The sequence below is a fragment of the Pogoniulus pusillus genome, chromosome 36, assembly GCF_015220805.1.
Source record: "Pogoniulus pusillus isolate bPogPus1 chromosome 36, bPogPus1.pri, whole genome shotgun sequence".
NCBI lineage: Eukaryota > Metazoa > Chordata > Aves > Piciformes > Lybiidae > Pogoniulus > Pogoniulus pusillus.
This window is the reverse complement of record NC_087299.1, coordinates 8,634,912-8,660,944: the sequence shown is the minus strand read 5'-3', so window position 1 is coordinate 8,660,944 and position 26,033 is coordinate 8,634,912. Positions and strand designations below refer to the sequence as shown.

At 46.5% G+C, this 26,033-nt stretch overlaps 1 protein-coding gene across 5 annotated transcripts in view; it reads left to right on the top strand.

Moving 5' to 3' along the window:
* RERE (arginine-glutamic acid dipeptide repeats) overlaps positions 1 to 26,033 on the top strand; it is a 259,355-nt gene that overhangs the window by 65,531 nt on the left and 167,791 nt on the right. For all 5 annotated transcript variants that reach the window (XM_064172264.1, XM_064172260.1, XM_064172263.1 and 2 more), the window contains exon 2: positions 7,375 to 7,845. In XM_064172264.1, the coding sequence (XP_064028334.1) occupies positions 7,521 to 7,845 (325 nt within the window). In that variant the 5' untranslated portion in view covers positions 7,375 to 7,520. The remainder of the gene's footprint in view (positions 1 to 7,374; positions 7,846 to 26,033) is intronic.

Here is a 26,033-nt window from a genome sequence, read left to right as displayed (position 1 = left end):
CCGTGGGAGAGCTCTGATCTGTGGCATTATACAGCCTGTGATTTCCAAACTGACAGCTGTGAGCAGAGCTGGTGTAAGGCATGGCTCAGAAATATGAGAGCTCTTGTTTTGCTTTTCTCGGGTCAAGTTAGGTAAATAGCGAGGGGTGGGGGGGAAGGGCACTGTCTGTCATGAGAAACACCTTGAACTGGCTGCTTTTATTCAAGGGATGATTGCTTCTCGCCTGAGAGAGATGCTGGTGGAGGCAGTGCCTGGTGGTTTCTTGCCCCACATACCAGCTTCCTGGAACCATTTGGGGATGATTTGTAGAGAGCAGTTTGAAGCAAACAAACAGGCCTTTAATGCGTGCACTTAAAGGACTTAGAAGAGCTATGGACTGCAAATATGTAGCTCATAATAATCATTGCTGCCTGAAGTGTTGCTGTGCTGTATTTGTGTTACAAACTCAGCACAAGCAGATAAGGAGAACTACTGATAAAGGGGCATAGAATACATTGGAGAGACTCCTAAGAGCTTTTTGAAAGGCTTTCAGCAAATTTGCTTCCAGGATTTGAATTGTGAAAGTTAGGGAGAGTTTCTCTTCTGAACTCCCACCTCCAAACTGTGTGAATGCTCTCCAAGCACAGCAGTGTAGAGCTCTTGCTCTGCATTTTGGTTTCTTCTCCTTCCTTGTGCTGCCTTCTCATGGAGTTTGAGTTCAGTTTGCAGCCTGTGGAGCTGTGTCATCCTGGGGCTGGTAGCTCTGGCTCTGCGCTGCTGAGTGGATTGTGGGGTAGGGAATGTTGAGGGACATCCTGTAAATATCTTCAATGCTTCTGGGCATTATCCTGCAGAAACTCTTCAAATGTTTTTGCACTCTGAGTATCTGCAACTTGTGTTTTCAGTAGCAAAAGGAAGCTGAGAGAAAGTTGGTTAGTTTTGTGTGGGGTTTTTTTGTGTCTTCTTTTGGAACTTAAAGGTTAAACTTGCGTGTTCCTCCCCAGGGAGGTCAAGTCGGTAGGAGGTGGGATGGGGGATTTTGAGGGATGAGCTGGATTGGAGCTACTCCTTTTGTTTGAGGTGTTTGAGCCAAGGTGCTAGTGCTGCGTTTTGATACCCGCAGTGCAGCCATTCCTTCTCAGATGTTGTCTCATTGGGGTTATTTTTCACAAGTGATGCTAAAGGTTTTCTTCAAACCTTAAGAGCATACAGAGGAATCTTTAGGGGCTGATTTGTGTGTGTTAAAGTGATTAAGTTTTTTTTTTTTAGTTCCATTCAACCCCTTGCACTAAAACCAAGCTACAGTTTTTCCTTGACATCAAAATTAGCAGAACTCAGTGAAAGGAGCTGGAGCAGCTGCAGCACATAGCTCCTTTAATCTGGCATTTGCTGCAAACAGTGCCTTTTTATCTTGCAGGCCAAGACTAAAAGCTTCCAGAAGAATGGCCCTGTTGTGTTTATTAGGGCTGGTAACACATGACCAAACAAATCCTGTTAAAAGATTTATCTGTCTGGCTTAAACAAGAAAAAGGAGCTCTTCTCCATATTTTTAGTTACCCTCTGCACTCGGATGCCTTCCTGTTTCAGTCTCACACCATTTATATGGGACTTGCTTTCACATTATCTTTTAAACCTGACTCTCTAATGCTAGTTAAGAGGTTTAAGTACTTAATGTGTGAAGAGGTGGGATGTGTGCCTGTGGCTCCGATAATGATTTCCAGGTGTATAGATCAAATAACTGCAGAGCTGTGTGTGCTGGTGAAAAAACTTTTTTACTGTGAGGGTGACAGCACTGGAGCAGGCTGCGCAGAGAGGTTGTGGAGTGTCCTTCTCTGAAGACATGAAAAACCTGCCTGGGTGTGTTCCTGTGTGACCTTCACGAGGTGGCCCTGCTCTGCCATGGGGAGTGGACTGGATGATCTTTCAAGGTTCCTTCCAAGCCCTACCATTCTGTGATCTGAAGCTTGCCCATCTTAACTCATGCTGCTCAAATATACTGGAACTCATTTTTCCTGGGGAAAGTTGTGTCCTTCTCACCTGACTTGGATCATAGAAGGGATGGGTGGATGTAAAGGCTTTTGTGTTTGAATGAATCACAGGACTTGAATTTGAACTGAACTTAAGATGCTAGGCACAAACCTCAGCCAGGTAAGCATGGGGAAATGAGCAGCTGAAAACAATGATTACCAACTTCCACACTTCTCCAGTTCTTTAGATGAAGTTTAAAGGTTAAATTGTGCCTGCCTGATTCCTCATTACTTTGGCAAGGACTTTTTAGATGGCATTTGAAATTGCATGGGCAGATACAATCATACCCATTGCGACATCTTTCATTTGCTGTCTTTGGGAGTGGTACTGAGGAGGGTTGGTGAGAGACACAGATCTAACACCTGGCTGCTGTGGGTTTGGCCAGGGAAGGGCTGGTAATAAGATGCACATGTAGCCTGTGTCCTGAAAGGGACCTTTGGATGTTTCTGGAGTGTTGCTGATCTCAGGTTGCCTGCCAGATAGATGGCAGATGCCAAAGAGCATTTCAGGAGCACAGGGACTGTAACTGTGGTGCTTTTCTTTCCAGCATTGTTTTCACTGAAGTGTTCCTCTTGAACTTCTGTGGGCAGAGGAGTCATCTTCAAGACTTGTCTGAAGTTGCTGCAACTTTAAGTGCTCTGAGGAACTGTTGTGTAACGTTAAACATCTCTTCTGTATAAAAGCAGTGTTTACAGCACTTAATGGTACTAAGTAGCAGAGTGGTGCAGGGGCAGAGTTCTGACTCAGTGAAGCAGCAGCTTTCAGACTTGTCTTCACTTGGAGCACTTACTGCCAACTTGCCTTCATCATGTCTGGCCCAGACTCTGTGGCAGGAGACAGGGACTTCAGTCCTAATTCCCTCTTGCTCTATCCCTGGAGACCTAAACATTTTAACAGGGATAGGAGCAGTCAGATATAATTTTGGAGCAGATATCACAGTATCATCAGGGTTGGAAGAGACCTCACAGATCATCAAGTCCAACCCTTTACCACAGAGCTCAAGGCTAGACCATGGCTAGACCATGGCACCAAGAGGAAATGGCCTCAAGTTGCACTGAGGCAGCCTCAGGTTGGATATTAGGAATAAATTCTTCATAGAAGGGGCTCTCAGGCACTGGCACAGGCTGGCCAAGGAGGTGGTGAAGTCACCATGCCTGGAAATATTTAAGGGTGTGGTGCTGAGGGACATGGTTTGGTGGCAGCAGCTTAGCAGTGGTGTTGGGGTTGTGAGCTCTAGACAAGTGCTTGGGCTTGTTGATCTCGGAGGTCTCTTCCCACCTCAACAGTTCTCTGGTTCTGTAATTCTGTATCTGCGTCTTCTCCTAGAAAGCAGAACACAAAAGACTTGTTGCAGTAATACAGTGTTGGCTCATGTCTGAGTTCTGAACAGTTTAAGGAGCTCTAATGTCTGATGGCATAGCAGCTGCAGACAACTGCAGCTGCCCTATACTGGATGTAATGAACTTGGTTGGGATAAAAGGGCACATCCTGGGGCTTGAGGTAAAAAATAACACACACACACAAATCATCTGAGAGCTGGGTTGCAGTGAAGCCAGCACTTTTCCACTTGCATTGAACAAATAATGGATGGAGGCTGTTCTTGCACTCCTTTGTGTACCCTTCTCAGCCCTTGTAAAGTGGATGTTCCCCTTTTAGCTTAAATGGCTTCTTTTAGAGTTTGATCTCTACAGCGTTCCCTGTGGAAGAAGCAGTAAACCAGTATCAAAGGCAGCTAATAATCACCAGCCTGTGGTGCTCTAACCTGAATTTCTTGTCTGTAGTGTGATGACAGAAGCAGCTGCTGTGGTGGTGGTGGTGGTTTGGTATAGTGAGAACGAGGAGCTGCCAGTGAATAAAATGACTGGAAACCCAAGCTGTAGAGCCTGCCAAAAACCACTGAAGATTTTCAGTGTATTTGCTTCTACTGTCCTAATCCACAGTTAAACATCTGTGTGGTTACTGTATTTGGCAATATACACCATGTGTTAGCCCAGGCTACTTTAGGACTCTGCAAGTGCTTCTTAGATGTCACTGAAACAAGACCAGGATTTTCCATGTCTTGGCTTTCTTCCTTGAAGTTCTCCAAACCTAATTTATAAACAACATTGAAGTTTATGAACAACAATAAGAGGAGAACTAATGGGAGAAGCTCTGAAAAGAACAATTTTAGGCTTTGGTTGCTTGTGGGTTTGTACCCAGATCAAAAATGGAGTCTTTGAGGTCTTAAGCTACTGGCTAAGAATAATCAGGAGTGGCTGAATTTTGTCTGCCCGTGGAGGTTGTTTAATGCAGTTTTTAGGTGGGTCCTTTAGATTCTGGCCTCTGAAGAACACGTGAGCATCTCTTGTGCATAGGTGCAGATGCCACTACTTCTAATTTTGAGCCAGGTCTGGGAAAGTGATTAGTTTTCTTTGGTAGTGAACAGATTATTTACTCTCTGAAGTCACTTCTAGATCAACAACAACAGGGGAAGAAAATCTCGAGCTTGCCCCTGGGTATTTCCTAGCCTCTAGAAATTTGAGTCATTCCTTATTGAGTCCCTGTAGGCTGTCGTTAGCACTATTATCTGCAACTTCTCTGGCAATTGACAGGTTCATTGTAGCCTTCTCTCCAGGAGTTCCTTGGATTCCCCCGGTGTGTTACCAGAGTGATGGCAGCTGCTATAAGGAGGAAAGAAAATAGAATCATTTCCTACCTGGATGATCAGTTCATTCAGGAAATGCCTGAGAGATTCAAACCACAGCCTCAATTGTATCAGCAGAAGCAATTTGTCTCTGTTTGGCTGTTTCTATTGCTGGAAGTAGGAGTCAAGAGGGAGAAGAATATTGTAGCCTGAGATTTATGTAAGAGTGAGCAATAGCAAACACACAGGATCACGGACTTCTCAGCTGACTACTTAGAAATCCAAATAGTCTTTTCCTTTCTCTAATGTGGTTTCAGATGCCTAACTCATGAACACACTCTCTTAGCTCCCTGGCTTTCAGGCTGCAGCATTCGATACTCTGGACTAATTTCAAGTTGTTCCAAGTAGTAACTTCCTGAAAACTTTGGAACTGGGTGTGGATAAACTCAGCTGCATCCCAAATTAATGAACTAGGGAAACTTAGCACCTTAGCTTTGTGTGCTGGATGCATTCTTCTGGAACTGGGTGTGGATAAACTCAGCTTTATCCCAAATTGGTGAGCTAGGGAAACCCAGCACCTTAGCTTTGTGTGCTGGATGCATCCTTCTGGAACTGGGTGTGGATAAACTCAGCTTTATCCCAAATTGGTGAGCTAGGGAAACCCAGCACCTTAGCTTTGTGTGCTGGATGCATCCTTCTGGAACTGGGTGTGGATAAACTCAGCTTTATCCCAAATTGGTGAGCTAGGGAAACCCAGCACCTTAGCTTTGTGTGCTGGATGCATCCTTCTGGAACTGGGTGTGGATAAACTCAGCTTTATCCCAAATTGGTGAGCTAGGGAAACCCAGCACCTTAGCTTTGTGTGCTGGATGCATCCTTCTGGAACTGGGTGTGGATAAACTCAGCTTTATCCCAAATTGGTGAGCTAGGGAAACCCAGCACCTTAGCTTTGTGTGCTGGATGCATCCTTCTGGAAAAACTCGTCTTTCCTGAATATTTACAGAGAATAAGGTCTGATTCCTGTTCAGTAGCAGCTGTAACTGTTCAGAGTGCTGCTGAGAAGTACTCAAAGGCACCTGCAAGTGCTCAAATCTGTGCAAATCCACTAGAGCCTTTCCAGAGAAGGTACTGAAAATGTTCATGTGTGGACTGCTGGCTGCCACTCAAAGGTGTCTCATGCAGCCTGCCAGTCAAGATCCTTTGGATTTGATCTAACAAAGAATATGTGAAGGAAAGTCTTGGGTTTGTGTCAAAAGACTAAAGGTTGGTCCTGCATGTGGCCAGTGTTCTTTGACTTTCATTTGAAGTGTGGTGATAATGTCTCGTGGGGAATGAATCCACACTCCAGCTGCAGGGTGCTGGAGGGGAGTAGGGGAACAGTTCTGTGGTGTTTAGCTGTCCCCGGGGAGCTAAACCACAGCAGTAGGCAGCTGTCCTGTGTGCTTGATTGTAGCTTGAGGATCCTGGCCCAGAAGTCCAAGCTTGTGAATACTCTTGTAGCAGCAAGTCCAGTTCTTGCCATTTGAGCTTGCATTGAGGGGAAAAAAGAGCTGCAGTTGATATTATCCATGTTGATTAAGCAATCAGGGGAGTGAAAGCAAAGGATTACCTCTTCCCTTCCTATTTTGCAGCAGGAAACTGTGTGTGAAGGTGATGAGGTATGGAGTCCATCTCCCTGTGTACTGTTAGTGCTGAAGCAAGCATGGAAGGTCGTGTGGATGATAAGTGGAAAAGCAGTTGCAGCTCCTGTGGTGGGGTTTGGGCTCGATGAACACGTTCCTGTGATCTGTGGATTACAGGTTGCCTCTATTTTTGGAAGAGCAGGGTAGGGGGAAGACTTCTGAACAGCTTGTCCTGGAGGTGGCAGATGGCATTCTTTACTCTGTACCAGCTTTGTAGGACATCCATTGCTAGTGGTGTTGAGATGTGAAACAGCACAGCCACTTGCTTTGAGAAGGAGGAGTCGTAGGCTCTTCCTTCCTTGCACTTGGCCCTTCCTGGGTGTTTGGGGTTTTCTGCTTGCATGCCTCTTGTTCAGCTTTGAGTGCAAAGTGATACATGAGCCTCAGGGAGAGAAGTTATTTCTGTAGTGAGACAAATAAGTTTTTTAAGGACTTGTGAGATGTTTTTGAGGATGGAGAGACCTTTACAGACTCTTCATCACTTACCACTTGTACAGATGTCCAGAGGAGGCCACAGGGGTGATCAGAGGGCTGAAACATCTCACCTGTTGTGACAGGCTCAGAGAGTTGGGGCTGTTCACATGGAGAAGAGGAGGCTCTAGGGAGACCTTAGAGTAGCCTTCCTGTACTTGAAGGGTACAGTAGTGCTGGGAAGAGACTTTTGACAGAGGCTTGTAGTGATAGGACAAGAGAAAATGGATTGAAGCTTAGGGAGGGTAGATATAGACTGGGGATTTGGAAGAAATTCTTTCCAGCAAGGGTGGTGAGACAGGCTGCCCAGGAAGGTTGTGGATGCTCCCCCTCTGCAAGTGTTCAGGATGTAGTAGATGGCAGGGAGGTTGGAACGAGGTGATCTTCAGGGTCTCTTCCAACCCAAACCATTCTAAGCATCTCTGAATGCTTCTCAAGTCTCTCCTGTGTCTTACTGTTCCCTTTTCGCTTCTGAATTGCTTTAGAATGTGGAGTTTCCTTTGTCTGTATTTCTTCTGTTCAGAGAGTTGAAATAATTGTGAATACTAACATGGGTTTTCTCCTCTTTCTTCCTCCCCCTCCTGCCTCAAGGACCTTTTTAAAACGCTGGGGTTGTTGGAGTGGTTGAATTTTCCCTGGATTTGAGTGAGAAATTCAGAAGACTGAAGCCCAGGCTCACTGTCTACCTTTCACGGAGGCCCAGCCGTGAGAGGACAGAAGAAGGCACGTGGCGAATCATGACAGCAGACAAGGAGAAAGACAAAGACAAAGAGAAGGACAGGGACAGAGACCGGGACAAGGAGCGAGACAAGAGAGACAAGGTGCGGGAGAGCGAGAACTCGCGGCCCCGGCGCAGCTGTACCTTGGAGGGAGGCGCCAAGAACTACGCGGAGAGCGACCACAGTGAGGACGAGGACAATGACAACAACAGTGCCACCACAGAGGAGTCCACGAAGAAGAGCAAAAAGAAACCTCCCAAGAAGAAGTCTCGATACGAGAGGACGGACAACGGTGAGATAACGTCCTTCATCACGGAGGACGACGTCGTGTACCGGCCTGGAGGTAAGAAACCTCTCTCTGCACCACTGAGTGGGCTGCTACCTCTCAGTTCAAACTGGGGTTGTCCTGGCAGCAGCTTGCCCCATCTTTCCATGGGAGACACAGATGGGTGTGCATGCAGAGGGGCTGAATGTATCTAGTGATGTCTGATTTGCTGCAAGGAACACAGCCCCTTCCAGCCACCTTTTTTTTAATGATGACTCTCCCTCTCCCCACGTTTCTCAGCTGTGTATGGTCTGGATTGCATTCCTGGGAATCTGGAAGCTAAATGGGATAAAGCACTGAACAGTTTGTTCCAGCTCTGAAGCAAGACCTAATCTGAGCTAGATGTTGGATAGGTGGTAGAGAGCTGTCTCCTAACCTTGCTGATGAGGTTGGCTGGTGAAACACTGGAACAGGTTGCCCAAGGATGTGGTCGGGGCCCTGTCCCTGGAGACGCTCAAGATCAGACTTGCTGTGGCCCTGGGCAGCCTGATCTAGTTGGAGATGTCCTTGATGACAGCAGAGGGATTGGACAAGGTGACCTTTGAGTGTCCTTTCCAAACCGATGTTATCTGTCAATCTGCAATGGGAGTGGTGAAGCTGTGATGTCTTTGTAGAGCTCCAGTCCTCTGTTTGTGCAACACAAATCAGGTGACTCAAGATCTCATTATGCCATTGATTTCCTTCTCATTAATAGCTGGCTAATGCCTGTGGACAGCAGCTTAGCTGTTGGTCAAAACAGTGTCAGTGTCAGCACATAGCTGGGATGCTTTGGGGGTGGAAGCAGAAGCTTGCAGTGTGCTCTGCTCTGTATGTCTTGGATCTGCCTTTTAATTACTGCCAAGTTCACATCAGGTTTTTAGGGTCTTAGGTAAAGTTTCAGGATTTAAGCTATAGCTGCTGCCAGCTTCTTCCTCAAGATGAAGTTGCACTGGAAAACGAGATTATTCAGCTAGCCGTGTTCCTCGGGTTTGAGTAGCAACTCCTGCCTTCATCTACGCAGCACTTAAAAAGCGTTGATTGCAGTTGTTTGTTCCACCACAAGGAATAGTGATGTTTGCTTTTACTGCTCAAAGCACTGGCTTAAGGGCTCTGCTAGTTCTCTATTACTTCTCTGTGAAATGCTCAGTGTGCTGTAGTAACACTGCTGGAGCAAAACAGAGATGGATTCAAACTGAAAACCATGGAAACTAATGAGGTAAAATCGTGTCTGATTTTTCCATGAGGTGCTGTATATCTCGAGTATTAAAATCTCATTATAGGAGCAGAGATGTAAATGTTTTAAATGCTCTTTCCAGTTGTAGCTGCTGTAAATGCTCACAAACGATGGTTGTGTGTGTGGGGGCATTAGCAGCTGCAGATACAGATGGGCTAAGACTGCAATGGTTTTGGAGCTGTCCTTGTGTTTTCCATGTGAAAGTTACAGGCTCTGCTCTCACTCAGATCTGCCAATATTTGTCACCATCACCTACTGAAATGCTTCAAATACCATTTTAAACCGTTCAAAAGAAATGTTTTTCCTCTTGGTCTGGGCTCCTTGCTTGTGCAGTAGCAACAGGGGAGCCTGCAGAAGAGTCAGCTCTGGCAATCTCATTTTCAGTGTCAGAGGATGAAAAATAATTGAGAATCTGTTAAGAACAGCTGTTGTGTGGGCCCAGCAGTACAGCGTGCTACACTGGCTCCAGTGCAAAAAGGCTCTGCTTAAAACTGCAAAATCAGTTTGGGGTCTCAATTTGTACCCTGTAGAAGGATTGAGAAATATTAGTAGTCTTTCTGTTGGTGCAGTACTTGGACAGAGGGGCATTTACAGGACAGCAGGGATCAGGTTTGTGCTTCTCCTGAGTTAATTGACAAAGGAGGGGAGGGAGAGGCCTTGTAAATGCTGCTTGTGTGGGGACAGCTGAGATTGTATCCATTCAGAATAGAAATCTCTCTGTGCAGGCTGCTGAGTGCTTCAGTTGTTCTGGCTTGTACCTGCTCACTTGCCAGCAGCTGCACGCTGGAGGATTTTCTGTCTATGGGCTGAAATGGAAGGCACAGCCTCGGGACCTGCACTCAGCAAATGCAGTAAATGCTGGCCAGGTACTGCTGGGGCGTTGTGGGACTCCGGGGAGCACAAATGTGGTAGAGAGTGTGGGAGAGTAGCCTTCTCTAAAAGGCTGAGTGCTGCTTCAAAGGTGTTTGGGTGATGGTGGTTGCAGAAGCAGTGGTAAGGGAGGTGGCTGCATGGGGAGCAGTTCTTCCTCTGAGTTAGTGCTTGGCAGGGTTTGGGTAGGAAAAGGATCTGAAAGCTTGTCTGGCTGCTCTCAGCTGGGCCTGGTGCTGGCCACAGGCAGCTTGCTGTGTTGTTGGAGCGAATCCAGAGGAGGCCACAAAGGTGATCCAAGGGCTGGAACATAGCTGCTATGAGCACAGGCTGAGGGAGCTGGGGGTGGTCAGCCTGGAGAAGAGAGTACTCTAGGGGGACCTTAGAACTGCCTTCCAGTGCCTGAAGGGATTCTACAGGGAGGCTGCAGAGGGACTTCTCCTGAAGGTATCTGGAAACAGGACAAGGGGGAATGGTTCGAGGCTGAGGAAGAGCAGGGTTAGACTGGAATTGAGGAAGAAAGTCTTAAATGGCAGTGAGACTCTGAAATGTGTTGCCCAGGGAGGTGCTCAAGGCCAGGTTGGATGAGGTCCTGAGCAACCACATCTAGTTGAGAGGCGTCCCTGCCCAGTGAAGAGGTTGGAGTAGATGATCTCTGAGGTCCCTTCCAGCCTAAGCCATTCTCTGTGTCTGTGATTTTCTCTTTGCCCATCTCGCTGCTCAGTTTGTACTGAAGGATCCCCTTTACTCGGTACCCCACCCTTGGACTGAAGCGGTTATATCTCATCTGGAGGAGATTATTGAATGCACAGAGAAAGCCATAGAGCTGGTGATAATTGAGGTATTTTATCCCTGCTTTGTAATTTAAAAATCTTCTTCTTCTTCAATGTTCCATTTTATTGGAAGCAATTAGCATGAGAGACAGAGCCCAGCGCTGACACTCTTCTGTTCAGTTTGCTCTCTCTGCTTCTCTCAAATTTGCATGTCTCTTGTCTTGAGAACCGCAGAGAGCAATGAGAGCACACATTATTGGCAGGCTCAGCAGAGGGGCATGAGCCTAGCTGAAACCTTCACTCACTATACTGGTTTGCAAATTTTATTTAGAACTTAGTTCCTGAAGAGGACTGAGAGCTTGAGTCCACATTTCTGGTGTGTAATATGTTCTAAAGCAATTTGAGCATCTATTACAGCAGAAAATCTTTGCTTCTGCCCTTGGCCCCATATAGGGAGACAGATTTGTAGCTAAGGGTGCAAATTACATAAAATTTAAGAGAGATTAAGAGTTTAAATTAATGAGACTTGCACAGCACGGATCAGAGAGCTGCAGATTCTAGGTGTGTGCAGAATGGATAGCTGAAAGGAAATCCATTCCATTCCTTTGATTCTTTCCCCTAACTGCCCTTATCTGATGTGGGTGAATGTTAAAGGTCTGCATTCCCTTGCTCTGAGCCCCTCAGCTGAAGCCTCGTTCCCTGTTTACCCCACTGCTGTACAATCCTTAATCCAACACTTAATGCTATCTTTCTTCCTGTGCTGAGCTCAGCAGCTCTGAGTAATAGCAGATAAACAGTAAATAAATAATCAAGATAATTGGAATTTCCTCAAATGCAAGGTTGCCCTGTGCTGTTGTTATGCAAACACAGTTCTTGTTAATTTGCATAGGTGTAGCTAATGTATGCATAGCTCTAACCCTGGCGCTGGAATTTACTGAGTAGAGCTTAGACAACATTGTGCAATTAATCTTCTCTGCATTGTTGGAAATCACACAGGCCTGTCCTAAAAGCTCTTGGCCCATTTCCCCATCTGTCTTCTTGCTTTCCACAACCTCTCTCCTATTTCCTTCCAGGTCTCATCTGTGGGCTGGTTGTTTATTTTTCTTCTCTGTTTTTCTCACAGTTCTTACCTTGCATTTGTCAAAATGACAAACCCATGTTTAACGCACGGTGTCTGTTCAGATTTCCTTACAGGCTTCCTTAGCAGAAGGTAATGATAGTATCTCAGAGTGCCAGGGGCTGGAAGGGACCTCAAAGCTCATCCAGGCCAACCCCCCTGCAGAGCAGATTACACAGGAACACATCCAGGCAGGTCTTTAACATCTCCAGAGAGGGAGACTCCACAACTCCCCTGGGTAGCCTGTTCCAGTGCTCTGTTACCTTCACAGTGAAGGAATTCCTCTTCCATGTTTCCATGGAACTTCCTGTGCCTCAACTAACACCCATTGCTCCTTGTCCTGTTCTTGGGTATCACCAAGCAGAGCCTGGCTCCAGCCTCTTGGCAATCACCCTTTGCATCTTTATAAACATTGCTCAGGTCATCACACCTCAGGTTCCTCCTCTCCAAACTGAAGAGCCTCAGCTTGCTCATTCTCTCCACCTAAGGAAGATATTCCACTCCCTTAATCACTTTAAGGTTGTTGCATCAAGACTTGAGATGTTATTTTTCCTCCCCTCCCTCTTAAATTCAGTTCAATCATTTAATGCTGACTTTCTTCCTGTTTTCAGTGCAGACTGATTCCTTTCTCCAGCAGGAGAGGCTTGGTTCCCCATACGGTTTGCACTCACGTGCAATATGGTTAACACATGGCTCCTAATTGGGTGCACTTGAAAACTGGTGGGCTTGTTTTGTACTCTGCTTTTTGCAGTTCCACTTTTTTGATTGTCAGGCTGTAAGCAAATTTGAATACTTTGATACTCTGCTGTGCAAACCAGACTTCAGAGCTGCATCTGTTGTTTGGGTTAGACAATTGGTCTCCCTGTAGGATTTCTTCTGTATAGAAGGCACTGAAGTGCTGTCAGGCAGACGACTGGCAGTGTATTGGACTGGACTGGCATGGCCAAGGTGCTTCTGGAACAGCAGTCCTGAGTGCCATGCTGCTCCAAACATTGAATATAGTGGCTTGTATAGGTCCTGCTTTTGGTGCTTGGTGAAGAGGGTGCCTTGTCTAGCTGGAAGAGAGCAAACAGAGCTGTCAGTACCTCTAAACTGCTGGCAGTAACTTTACATTTAATCACAGAGTTGTCAGGGTTAGGTCGTGTAGTTCAACCCCCCCCTGCCACGGGCAGGGAGGGACACCTCACACTAGATCAGATTGATCAGAGCCACATCCAGCCTGGCCTTAAAAGCCTCCAGGGATGGGGCTTCTACCACCTCTCTGGACAACCTGTTCCAGTGTCTCACCACTCTCATGGTGAAGAACTTCTTCCTAATACCCTGTCTGAATCTACCCACGTCTAGTTTTGCTCCATTCTCCCCCATCCTAAAAAGTCTCTCCCTAGCTTTCCAGTACCTCTTCAGATACTGGAAGGCCACAATAGGTCTCCTTAGAACCTTCTCTTCCCCAGACTGAACAGCCTCGACTCTCTGTCACACAGCTTGGTGTCCTCAGTAATCTTGCTGAGGGTGCACTCGATGCCTCTGTCCATGTCATTGACAAAGGTGTTGATTTCTGGCCAGCCTAAAGAAAGATGAAGGTGGTGGTGACAGTGCTTCAGGGATCTTTTTTCCCCTCCCTGTACTTGCTTAAATTCTTAAAAGGACCAGACTTGTGGAGGTGTTTTTCTGCGTCCCTTCATCTTGCCCTTGAACAAGGAGCTTTTCTTTTCAGTATCCCAATAAGCTGATCTTATGGAGTAGGTGGGTTAAGGCTCCAGGAAAAGCACCTAGCAGCAAAACCTGCATCACAATAATAGCTGCTTGTGGGGATACTTTTAGTGCCCTGCTCCTCTTTATTCATTGCACTTATGCTTGTTTGTCTTGCTGGAAAAAGCTGTGTGGTCCCTGTCCTCTTTCACCCTCAGTCTGTTCAACACAACAGGAGGGGATATTGGTGCATTAAAGCCACAGAGCTTAATGCTGAGGATATTGTTGCTGTTGAGCAGTGTTGTAATGTCATGACTGGATGCTGAACTGGAAAAAACTTTGTCAGCTAAAAGTCTAAGTTGATTTGGAGTCTCAGGAGAACAGATGAGTTTGTGTCACCTGGAGATGAGGACAATATTGTTTGCTCTGCCTACGTAGAAACATTTAAAAGGATCTGTCGGAATTAAAAGGATTTATGAGGATCTCTTTCTACAGTGACATCAGTAGCTATATAAACAACACATCAGCAAGAGGAATCAACATGAGGTAACACAAGGTGAAATGCTTCTGCAGGGAGAGTGGAGCATTAAAGGACTTGATAGTTTCTGAGCAAATTGCTTCAGAGCAGCTTACATGACAGCCTCTTTGTTCTAGGTGTTAACATCTGTGTGAAGCTGGGAGAAGAGGTACAGTGTGTCAGATACGGCAAGTGTGGTGTGATGCTGTGCAGGGAAGGAGGCAGAATTAGCTCTGTGTGGATCTTGCAACATCTGGCCTAGTACTTGAAAAATAGGACTGTGTCCTTGCCACTTGGAGATGTTGTAGGCAGTCTGTTTGGAACAGCTCTTGGACTTTCTGGCTCCATTCCCTGCTTTTTAAAGGTGTGGGAAATCACTGTCACTAGGATGAAAGTGAGCTATTGCTGCTGGAAAATACAGCTGGAGCTGAGCACTAACTTTTCTGGATTTATGGGCTGATGTCTCTTTAAAGTTTTGTTAGATTTCTCTCCCTGAGTGCTGTGGAGGAGGCAGCATAACCCCATAAGCTATTATCTGGACAGGCATCAGAGAAGGAAAGCGACTGAATTTGCAGGTGGGATGCACTGTTGTGAAATACTGCTGCTCAGTTGTCACCACATGCATCAAAGTGAGATCTTATACACTTTTCACTTGGATACCTTCTGCAGCAGTAGTGTATGTGGCCATTTTTCAAAGGGAGCACTTCATAAGGTAGTTTGCAGTCTTCCATGGCTGGGATTTGAAGCCTGCAGGTGCTGGGTTATTGCAGCATCACAGTGAGAAAATGACAAAAGATGGCCAGGCCTCTTTTGTGTGGATCTCTGAGCTTTACCTCAAAGTGTCCTGTGGAGTGTGGCCAGCGGAGTTCCAGTCGCAGTGGAACCAGATTTGTATTTACCCAAGACTGGAGATCCCTTCCCTCGAGCTTGCCAGTTGAGAAGAGCATCTTTTCTAACGTTCCCTCTCCATTTGCAAGTCTGTTGCCATTGTGATACTAAATCATGGCAATAATCAGACACTCAGCGACAGACTTTCAGCTGCTGTAAATAAGAATAACCTCGGGAGCTGTGCTGCTTAATGGCTTTGTGAGACTTCCCTTATTTTTCACACTTACCCTCTGTGTTTTCAACCTTTCTGCACATGAGAGTAATGGGGAGGGAAACTCCTAACCATCTTTTTTTTCCCCTTTTTTAGGAGAGGAGATTATCTTAAATACTTGTGCTTAAATGGAAACAAATGCATTTTTTACCCATTCCTCCTTCAGTTATTAAAAGAAGGGGAATGGAAATACAGGGGAAAAGTCAAGATTAGTAGGTGGGTCTTAAAACGTGTCAGGAGGGTTAACAAAATGCATAAGCATCAGAGAAGGATTTCCTTTGAAGTCAATTGAAGTCTGCAGAGAAGTGTTTCCACATGCAGCTGGATCTTGTGATTGTTCTGTGCTACTGGCTAGAACAGCATCTGTAATTAGATTTTATTCTCAAGGTTGGAGATTCTGTGAAAGGAGTGATTTTTAGAGATCAGGTGAGGAGGTGAATAATAGATGTGGATAAGGAAGGCTCCATGACAGCACTCACAGAATCCCTGACTGCATGGAACTAATGTTCCGTACTGGTGCTGATAGTAAAAGCAGTAAACATTAGCCAGATTGGGGGAGAAAAGGACAATGCATTTACTGAGTTCGTGTTTACTCTTAGATGTGGGAGGCATCACTGTGTACGGGCAGCTGCTGGTGCCTGACAGATGGAGCCTTAAGTGGAGATCAAGGTTGATCTAGCAAATGGATTCCTCTGGCTTTGTTTGGCTTTTGTGCATAAATCGTGAAGAGCAGCAGGAAGGAGGTTGAGTGTACCCCGAGGGGTGGGGGCTGGGAGGCTGGGCTGGGGGACAGTGCTGTGCATTATTGCATGAACTTGTGATGGTCTTTTCATAGCAGATGAGTTGTGCAAGTGGAGTTTTAAAAGTCAAGGTGCTCACTGTTCTTCCTGAGCCATCCTGACAGAACAAGGGGCACTAGCAAGAGCAGCTGCACAGCCACTGACTAGGGAGATGTTGCAGTAGTAACACGGAGCTGGGTGCAGAGTGAGCTTCAGGAGACGCTCCTGAGAAGCTTGCAATGCAGAACAGAATCACGAAGTGACACCTTCAGAGGCTCTGCTCTGCTTTTCCTGCTGGAGGAGTCTTTGGCCTGTTTCCCAAGTAACAAGTGACAGGACAAGAGGAAACAGTCTGAAACTGCACTGGGGTAGTTTAGGTTGCTCATGAGGAACAGATTTTCCCCCTTACATTTGTCGGGCCCTGGAACAGGCCATCCAGAGCAGTGGTGGAGTCTCCATCCCTGGAGGGCTTTCAAAACTGGGGGGAAACTTGGTGCTGAGGAACATAGCTTAGTAGTGACCTCCCAGTGCTGGGTTAATGATTGGACTTGATCTTAAAAGTCTCTTCTAGCCTAAACAGTTCTGTGATTCTGTGTAAAGACCCTTTAAGGTCTTTTTGAGAGGTCCCTACCAGGGCTGTAGTTGAAACTTTTGTGGTTTAACTACTGTAGGTAATTGTGGAACACAAACAGGAGCAGTTTGGCAGACAGGAGTATTAGAATCATAGGACAGCTTGGGGATGGCACCTTTAAAGATGATCTAATTCTGACCCCCTGTCATGGGCAGGGACATTTCCCATTAGCCCAAAGCCTCATCCAGCCTGGATGTGAACACTTCCAGGGATGAGAGGTAGTAGGGAGTTGTTTTTGCAGAGGGTGTATGTAGAGGCAGTGTAAGTTCAGCAAAGTCCTGCTTCCCGGGGAGTGCAGTGTGTGGCGTTTGTGCTCAGATGAATGGAAACTGTAAAGTCAAAACAGTGGAAATACAAACTGTGGAAGAACTGGGCTAAGAGGAAGGAATTCCTTGACACAGGAGAGCTTGAGAGTGAGGTTTGTGGCTGCAGTAGTTGCTCATGGCCTGTCTTCAGTTTCCTTCAGTTAAAATAGTTTGAACTTGTGTGTGACTTTGCAAGCTCCTTTTTTTCTCTTTTGCTCCGTGGAAGTTTCCACATCTTTCAGCAGCAATCAGATAAAGGAGTGTGGTCAGCTGCAGACACAGCTGTGCACAGGCAACTGAAGGCTCAGTTCATCTGCTGGGGACAATGCTGTGGTTTCCCAGGTAGTGGAGCAGTTTACTTCATGCCAGAAGATTGCTTGAACTTCTACCCAGAGATTGTTCTGATAAACTGGGGGGAAAGAGAGAGTGAAAAATTCATCTGTCAGAATTTTGGTCCTGGGACTAACCTTTGCTGCTTCATTTTGGAATGCAGGTTATGTCAAAATACCTTGTGAAAGTATTCATGGGGGATGGAGGAGAAAGTTCAGAGGTGAGAGAGAGGTTTCTCTGCAGGTTTGACACTCAGTGCTGCACATAAGCAGGCCAAGTGAAGAGTGTGTTAACAGGAGAACGCTGCTGCTTTCGTTTGTTTGTTTCCAGGGGGAACAGAAAAAAAGGTAAATGTAACTTCAGAACTGAGGAAAAGAACTGAAAGGAGAATTTATCTCTGTTTTCATGTTGTAGAATCATAGAATCAATCAGGGTTAGAAGGGACCTTAAAGAGCATCCAGATCTAACACCCCTGCCATGGGCAAAGACACCTCACACTAGATCAGGTTGTTCTGAGCCCCATCCAGCCTGGCCTTAGACATCTCCAGGGATGAGGCTTCCACCACCTTTCTGGACAACTTGTGCCAGGCTCTCACCACCCTCACAGCAAACTTCTTCCTGACATCCAGTCTGAATCTACTCACTTTGAGTTTTGCTCCATTTCCCCCAGTCCTGTCACTACCTGACACCCTAAAAAGTCCCCCCCCAATTTTCCTGTAGGCCCCCTTCAGATTCTGAAAGGCCACAATAAGATCTCCGCAGAGCCTTCTCTTCTCCAGGCTGCAGAGCCCCAACTCTGTCTCCTCAGAGCAGCTCCAGCCCTCTGATCATCCTTGTGCCCTTCTCTGGACATCTTCCAGCAGTCACCAAGGACACCTCCAACTAGAGCAGGCTGCCCAGGGCCACATCAAGTAAGATCTTGAATGTCTTCAGGGACAGAGCCTCAACCACATCCCTGGGCAGCCTGTTTCAGTGTTTTACCACTCTCCATGTGCAGAACTTTCTCCTTATGTTTAACTTACATCTCCCCTGCTCCAGTTTCAAACCGCTGCCCCTCATTCTATTACCACAGGCTTTCTAAACAGCTCCTCCTTAGCCTTCCTGTAGGACCCTTGCAGACACTGAAGTGCAGCTCTAAGGTCCCCCTGGAGCCTTCTTTTCTCCAGGCTGAACAGCCCCAGTTCCTTCATCCTGTCCTCATAGCAGAGATGCTTCAGCCCTCTCATCATCTCTGTGGCCTCCTCTGGACCCTCTCAGGATTATTTTTTTTCCTTTCAAGTCCAGATTGTGTAGTGGATACTCTTACCAAAACCAGTCAAGACATTTAAAGCAAGAAAGGATCAGAAACCTGCCTGTAAAAGGAGTGCCTTGATGCACGTGAAAGCTCATAGAGATTCAAAACTTCTACTTGTGGTGTTAGTTTAAGAAAGAAATACACCCAGGAGTAGATGAATAGTTACTTTTCTTTGGCTTGAAAATGTATGCTTGTATGTTTACTGTGGTGATTGTGCTGCTTCTTACTTAAAATGGGCTTTCCTCACTCTTTCTTTTCTCCCTGAGGTGGGCATTGCTTATTTAAGCAGCTGGCCAGCATATTGGCATCATCATTATGCTTTAAAATGAACGGGGGAAAAATAAATTAGCATACCAGTGTTGAAACAGTAAATGGGTTTCTCCTGTAAGCTCAGCATTGTGGTGGCTGCACTAATTTGTCTTGTGTAAAAGGTGTCCCAGAGCTATTTACAAATTGAAACAATAGGAAAATTCCTTTCATTTCAGAAAAAGAACCCTCTGATTACTTTTCAGATCAGGTATTGCCTCAGTGCTGCAAGATATTTGCAGGTAGGTGAATGTCAGGTTAGCAGACCACAGGGAGGATATCACATAAGCTTAGCTGACCTGAGTGTATTTGCATCGCAGCAGGACCTTGAGGCAGCAGGCTGCAGTGTTTGAAATACAATGTTCTGTGCAAATATGCCTCACTCAAGTGACACATTTAGTTTTCCCCTTCAGAAGATATGTTTCTGTCCAGGGCTGCAGCAATACCTTGTAAAATGGGTCACTCTCTCTCCATTTGTCTAATGGGGAAGATGAAGTGATGGGCCAGTTACTGGGGAAGTAGTAAAGGCTGTTGTGTGTTTCTAGTTGAGGGCCCCACAAGTAAAGCCCATCCTGATTTTGATGAGGCATTGTGGTGTGCTGTACTTCAATTATCCCAAGAATAGCTAAGGGAGAGAAGCTGAGCAGCCATTTGGTGTTTGTGGTGGGCTTGGGAGTAGAAGAGCTTTCTCTTCCAAATCCTCTTGGTGTGCTTGCTTTGCTTGCTGGAGCAGAGTTGTCATGATGCAAAGGGCAATAGGAGAACTAATGCAACTCCAAGCCATGTAGAGATGCCAGCTTCATGGGCCTGCTCTGTGTCCTTCATCTTAGATCTCCTGCTTTGCCAGGGGGTGTTGGACTCAGTGGTCTCTGGAGGTCGTTTCCAAGCTCTAAGGTTCTGTGATTAGTTATTTGAAGACTTCGTGGAGGTGAAGTTTATTTCAGGTAGACAGTGGCAGCTCCTCCCGTTGATTTCCTAAAGGCTTGTTGTTAGTTGTTGTGTTGAAGGTCTCCCAGAAATCATCCACGTCGATTTCAAGTCTGCTGTAATTGGCACATGAAGGTGGTTGGGGAAAAAGAACACCTAAAGCAGTAAGGCCATGTAGCAGTGTGATACATTTGTGGTGCTGCTTATCTCTTGTGGCTTCCACAGCACAAGTGAGCGTCCACAAAGAGCTTTTGAGATGCCTCCAGTTGAGGTTTGAGGGATAAAACACCTGGCAGAAGTGTTGGGCCCAAACATTCCCCCTCCAGCAGAACTTTGCTGTGCCCAGAGAAGCTCAGAAAAGACTCCTAGGTGTGGTGAACACTCTCTGCTGCTGCAAAAGGAGCTCGTAGGCTAACTGGTTAATTGAGTGGGCTGCACTCTTATTCCCACCCCTCCTCCCCTTTTCTGATTTTAATTGAAGAAGGAAAGCAGCCCTAGGATGGGAGGAGAGCCTAGCACGGCTACCCTGAGCATCCACAAGGTCTTTGCTTCCACTGTGGTGGCTTTTGGTAGCAGACTTCCCGTAACAAAAACGTTTGCTTTGTACCAGAATGCTTAACAAACTGCGTCTGGATGCATCTGCAAGAGGAACTGGAGAGCACCGTGGACATGCATGAGAAGTGCAGGAAAATAATTGGTGTGGGAACTGCTGAAGCTGGGTGCCTGAGCTACAGAACAGTTGCTTTTATGAAATTGGGAGCTGCAGACTACAATTAGCTGTCATTAATTTTGTTGAATAGAAATATGTTCCATTTATTGTACAATCAGGAGCCAGGCTTGAATGAGTTTAAATAGATGAAATCTAAATTATACTGACAGTCCATTAAACAGCAGCAAAACCCCTTAAAGAAAATGGATTCACTATGATACCAGTTTATAATAAAATCATTTGCCAAATAAGAACTATAGTCCAGGCACTGGGAATACTCCTGTGACTTCCAAATGAAGACAGTAAATTGGTTGAACCATTTATTGCAGAGCAGGGCTCTCGCCCATTGTTTTCTGACAAGGAGCCAGCAGTGTTGCTTGAAATCTGCTCAGCAGGAAGAGACACTAAAAGATCAGGCTGGCAATTTGTTTGTTGTCAGCCATATGGGGGGAAGAGAGGCGACTGTACAGCTCCCTACCTGTCACTGGGAATATTTCTCTAGCTGCAACCATGTGCTTGTGGTTCCCAGTGCGTTTCCTCCCCGTGCTTCTGTATCTGTCACTGAAACCTTCATGCCAAATGCATTGCCGTCTCCAGGACTGACCTCTGTGTTCCAGGGTTTGGTCCTTTTCCTGTCTTGGGAATGCAGGCAAATTCAGATGGCAGCCTTCAGAGTTCACTGAACGTTGGGAAGAATTTTCTGATGCTTTGGAAGGTAGCACTTGGCTATTAATGACCTGTAACTGCTAATATCCTGCTCTCCTGGTAGCGCTTAACTGTTCTGGGGGTGGCAGTGAAGGATTGTGGCATTTAACTTTAAGTACCTAAGACACTGAAAGGAAGAGCCCTGCTGCTTGGGGCTCCCACTGGTTGTGGCTTGGGCAGAGGGAGAAGGGTTCAGAATTGCCTGATCGTGCTGCTTCTCCGGTTGGCAGAGAGCACCAGGAGGACTAAATCTTTTCATTTTAAACACCAGAATGGAGGAATTTAACTACTCTAATTCTAGGATGTAGCTATCCTCTCATTATTTGCCTGCCCCCCAGCTTGGATTCAGGATATGTGCATGTATGCACACACACAAAGTCTCTCTCCCAGGTCCTTCTGTACTTGGCTCTGTAAAATCTATTAATTCTCAAAGGATGGAGCTCTGGCTCAATAAACAATTGGATTTCTTTTTTTCTGTTAAATCCAGGATGAAACAAACCAGGATGGTTCTGATGACACAAACCTGTTTTGCAGAGCTTGTCTGGACACTGTTTATTTTCCAGTTTCTCAGATCCATCATCCAAATTTCTCAGTCTGCAGCCTTAATGAGAGTGGTGCTTTCTGTGTATTAGGTTAGGAGTGGGGGATGAGAAACAGGGATAAGTACAGCTGGAGTATGGGGGTTAGCATGCTGGTGGAATGGCTGGATACAGAACATGGGCTTCTTCTGACTCCTGAGCCTGATTCATCTGGTTAGTTGTGACAGTGTTAGAGCTGATGTATGGACTGCTCTACCCAGTTCTGGTGTCCCCATCGTAAAAAGGCCACAGAGCTGCTGGAGTGAGTCCAGAGGAGGGCCACAAAGGTGATCCAAGGGCTGGAGCATCTCTGCTATGAGGATAGGCTGAGGGAGCCTGGAGAAGAGATGGCTCCAGGAGGACCTTAGAGCTGCCTTCCGATAGCTGAAGGAATCCTTTAGGAGGGCTGCAGAGAGACTTTCTGTAAGGGTGTCTAGAGACAGGACAAGGGGAGATGGTCTGAAGCTGAGGCAGAGCAGGGTTAGACTGGGTCTTTGGAAGAAACTCTTCAGTATGAGGATGGTGAGACTCTGGAACGGGTTGCCCAGAGAGGTTGTGGATGCCTTCTCCCCAGAGGTGTTCAAGGCCTGTGTAAAGTGTTGTTAAAAGACTGGGGAGATGTTAGGTATTAGAGGGAAGCTCGTTCCACTGAGGGTGGGGAGACACTGGCATAGATTGCCCAGGGAGGTGTGGATGCCCCTACCTTGGAGGTGTTTAAGGCCAGGTTGGATGAGTCCTTGAGCAGCCAAGTCTAGTTGAGAGGTGTCCCTACCCTTGTCAGGGAGGTTGGAGTAGATGGTCCAACCTGAGGTCCTAAGCCATTCTAGGGTTCTATTAACTGGCTGTCTGATGAGAGCTCCCTGTGGTTCTACCTAACTTGACAAGTGGGGGTTTATTTCCACATCTGACATGACTGGTGTTCAGAACCTCTAGCTCTATCATAGGACAAGTGCAGGAGAGGAATGTGTAATCCAGGAAGATGCTGGGAGGTGTCTACATGGGAGCTCTGGTTGCTTACAGCAGCACTAAACTCTGAGCTTGTGATTGTTGAAGTAGGATGGCAGAGGCTTGTGGGCAGCTCCTTGGCAGTGGCTTTCAAGGAGTATCTTTCCCGTGTAAGTGTGTTGCTGTACAGAGAGCCTCGGGCTTTGTTTCTTGGATGATTCAAGTGTTGACTCATTGGGCAAAGCATAAAAGGATTCTAGTAGTGAAGGTGGTTACTACATCAGCTGCAGCAGTTGGGCTGACAGAGGTTTGTGTGCTCAGAGTGGGGTGGGTGGGTGATGGGGTGGGCTGTTTTTACAAAAGGTCTTTAAGTCCATCTAATTTTCAAAGCAGCTTTTAGTGTGGGAATATTAATGTAACCCTTCAGAACTAGGGCACATCTGGTGAATATCAGAAGCCCAAAGGCATAATGACTCTGTGCCATGTGTCGTAGAAATACTTCATCTCCAGTGGGACCTTTTACACGAGATAGGAAAGGAAGCAAATGCACTCGTGGCTGGGCTCAGGCACTCAGTGCCATGAGCTGTGCAGGGAACCTGAGATGGCTTTACTCTGCTCTGCCATCATAGGGCAAATGTCTGGAGCTCTCAGGACATGGCAGAGTGAACTTGATCACAGAATCCCACTGAATCCCAGAACGTTAGGGGTTGGAAGGGATCTCGAAAGATCATCCAGTGCAGTGCCCCTGCCAGAGCAGGATCACCCAGGGCAGGTCACGCAGGAATGCATCCAGGCATGTTGTGAATGTCTCCAGAGAACGAGACTGGGCAGCCTGTGCCAGGGCTCTGTCACCTCACAGTGACAAAGTTTTTTTCCTCATGTTCCCGTGGCACTTCCTCTGCTCCAGCTTGCACACAGTGCTCCTTGTGCTATCGCTGGGCATCGCTGAGCAGAGCCTCATGGAGTTAGAGAATGCTCTGGGTTGGGAAGGACCTTTGAAAGCTGATGTGGTCCAACCCCAGGGACATCCCCAACTAGATGGGATTGCTCACAACCACATCAAGTGTGACCTTGAATGTTTCCAGGGATGGGGCCTCCACCACCTCCCCGAGCAACCTGTTCCAGTGTTCCTGTCTTCAGAAGCTGTCATTGAGGCCCTTACACAGCTTAGGGGAGTAGGCACGAAGTGGAGAGGCTTAATTGTGGTTATGGGCTGCTGTTTTTCTGACAAAGTGACAACAGATGCTTGGATACAGAGTGGCCTAAGCTACAGAGATCAAACTGTCTGACGCTGCCAAAGCCTGTGCAGGAGATCTTGGCAGTAACACAGAGCTAAAATCACTCCAGAAGTATATGCTCAGTGGCAAAGAAGGGTGCAGTAGCACACTGCAGTGTGCTAGAGGTGAGGCTCTTCTGTTTTGTTCATGGACATAAGGATAAGAGGCAATGGTTTGAACTTGGAGAAGAGAAGATTTAGATTGGATGTTAGGAGCAAGTTCTGCACCATGAGGGTGGTGGAGTGCTGCAACATGTTGCCCAGGGTGGTAGGTAGGGCTCTGTCCCTGGAGATATTCAAGGTGAGGCTCGACAAGGCTCTGAGCAACCTGATCTAGTGCAGGATGTCCCTGCTGAGTGCAGGGGGTTGGTCTAGATGAGCTTTAAAGGTCCCTTCCAAGCCCAGATATCCTCTGGTTCTGGGAGTGACACCTGCACAGGTGTGTTGCCTCGGAAGGCTTGGATCCACACCAGAGCTGTTCTTCAAAACCATCCAGTTGGGTTTTGGCTTTATGGCAAATGAAAAGAACTGCTCTTCAGGGTAAGTTTTGAGTGGCTAATGTGAGCACATCCCAGATTCTCTTGTAGGCATTTTTCTGTTGCTTTGCACCTGGATTAACTTGTTTTCTTATCTCTATGGCCTCTGTTGCTTTGGAGACGTCTTAACTGGATGTCATCTTTGTTTTAAGTCTTGGCAGGCAGCCAGCAGTGCCTTCCTTAAATGCACTATACCAGTGAGTCAACATGTTTGCTTTATCCATAGTAGATGCCAGATTCTCTTTTTTTGTCAGCCATTTCAGAGGGATGCTTGGCTGTTTACTCTGTGTGCTGTCTGATAACACTCTGAAAATGAGGCTTGCAAAATTGAGATATTAGAGAGAGGAAAAAAAACCCATGTGGAAGTTGTAGTGTTTGCTCTAGCTGAAATGGTGTAGCTTTTTTAAACACATTCCCCAGTGAGTCCTGAAAAACTTCCTGCAAGTGAGTGCTTGGAACATCCTGTAAATGGCTGATTCACCTGGGAGCCTGAGCTGGTGCTCTGAGTGAGTAGAGAGCTGGCTAAATGGGCTGCTGAGCCAAGGCAGCCTGGGCATTTGGAAGAGGAAAGCCACTCTTGAAGTAAATGGGTGCAGTTCTGAAGAGATACTGGAGGTTGGTACAGCAAACTGCTTATTGTTATTTTCTTAGTAGAGAAGCAAAAAAACCAGACACCCAAACAAGCCCAAAACTCCTAAGATGTAGAGCACTTTACATCTGTTTCTCCTGGTGCAAGGTGTTGAAGGGTTGGACAGAGGAACCTGGGAACTACAGACCCGTCAGCCTGACCTCTGTGCCAGGGAAACTGATGGAGCAGTAATGGGCACAAACTTCAACAGAAGAAGCTCCACCTAAGCATGAAGAGGAGTTTCTTTATTCTGAGGGTGGTAAAGCACTGGAATAAGCTCCCCAGAGCAGTGAAGCCTACTTCTCTGCGGTCAAAACCTGCCTGGATGCCTTCCTGTGCAGGCTGCTCCAGGTGACCTTTCTTTGGTGGGGGGCTTGGTCTACATGATGTCCAGAGGTCCCTTCCAACCCTCATCGTGCTTAGGCTTTTCCCTGGTTCTAGAGCAGTTTGTGTTCCCGGTGCCTTCTGCCTCCTGAGTTGCAGCTGCCTGTCTGAATATAAAATGAGACAGACAGTGACTGTCCTTTAAATATTTGTTTGGCTTTGTGAGTAGCTTCTTTGCCTTGTGGCAAGCTGTGTGTGAGTGTTCTGATTTCTGAGGTCATTATCATTAATCAGGCACTTTCCCATCCTGGCTGCAGTTTCCTTCTGAGGCGCTGCTTTTGTTGGGGCTATTGCCAGAACTGGTTTTAATTCCGCAGACCTTCTTTTTACAGCAACCTTGTAGAGTCCAGTTGTCAAAAGCAAACAAACATAATTACTCAGCTTCTGTCATGTCAGATGTAATTTGAGAGAGCCCAGTCCTTCCCTGAGGTAAATCTAATTTAGCTTGCTGCCTTTCAGCTAGGATTGGTTGTCTTGGTTTTCTTCACAATTACAAGAGCCAAATATGTTAGTGTGAGGTTCTTAATAGCAAGCTAACCACACAAGATTTGATTAGTTCCCTGTCTTACTGTGGTCTGGTTCATAGGTTGTGACC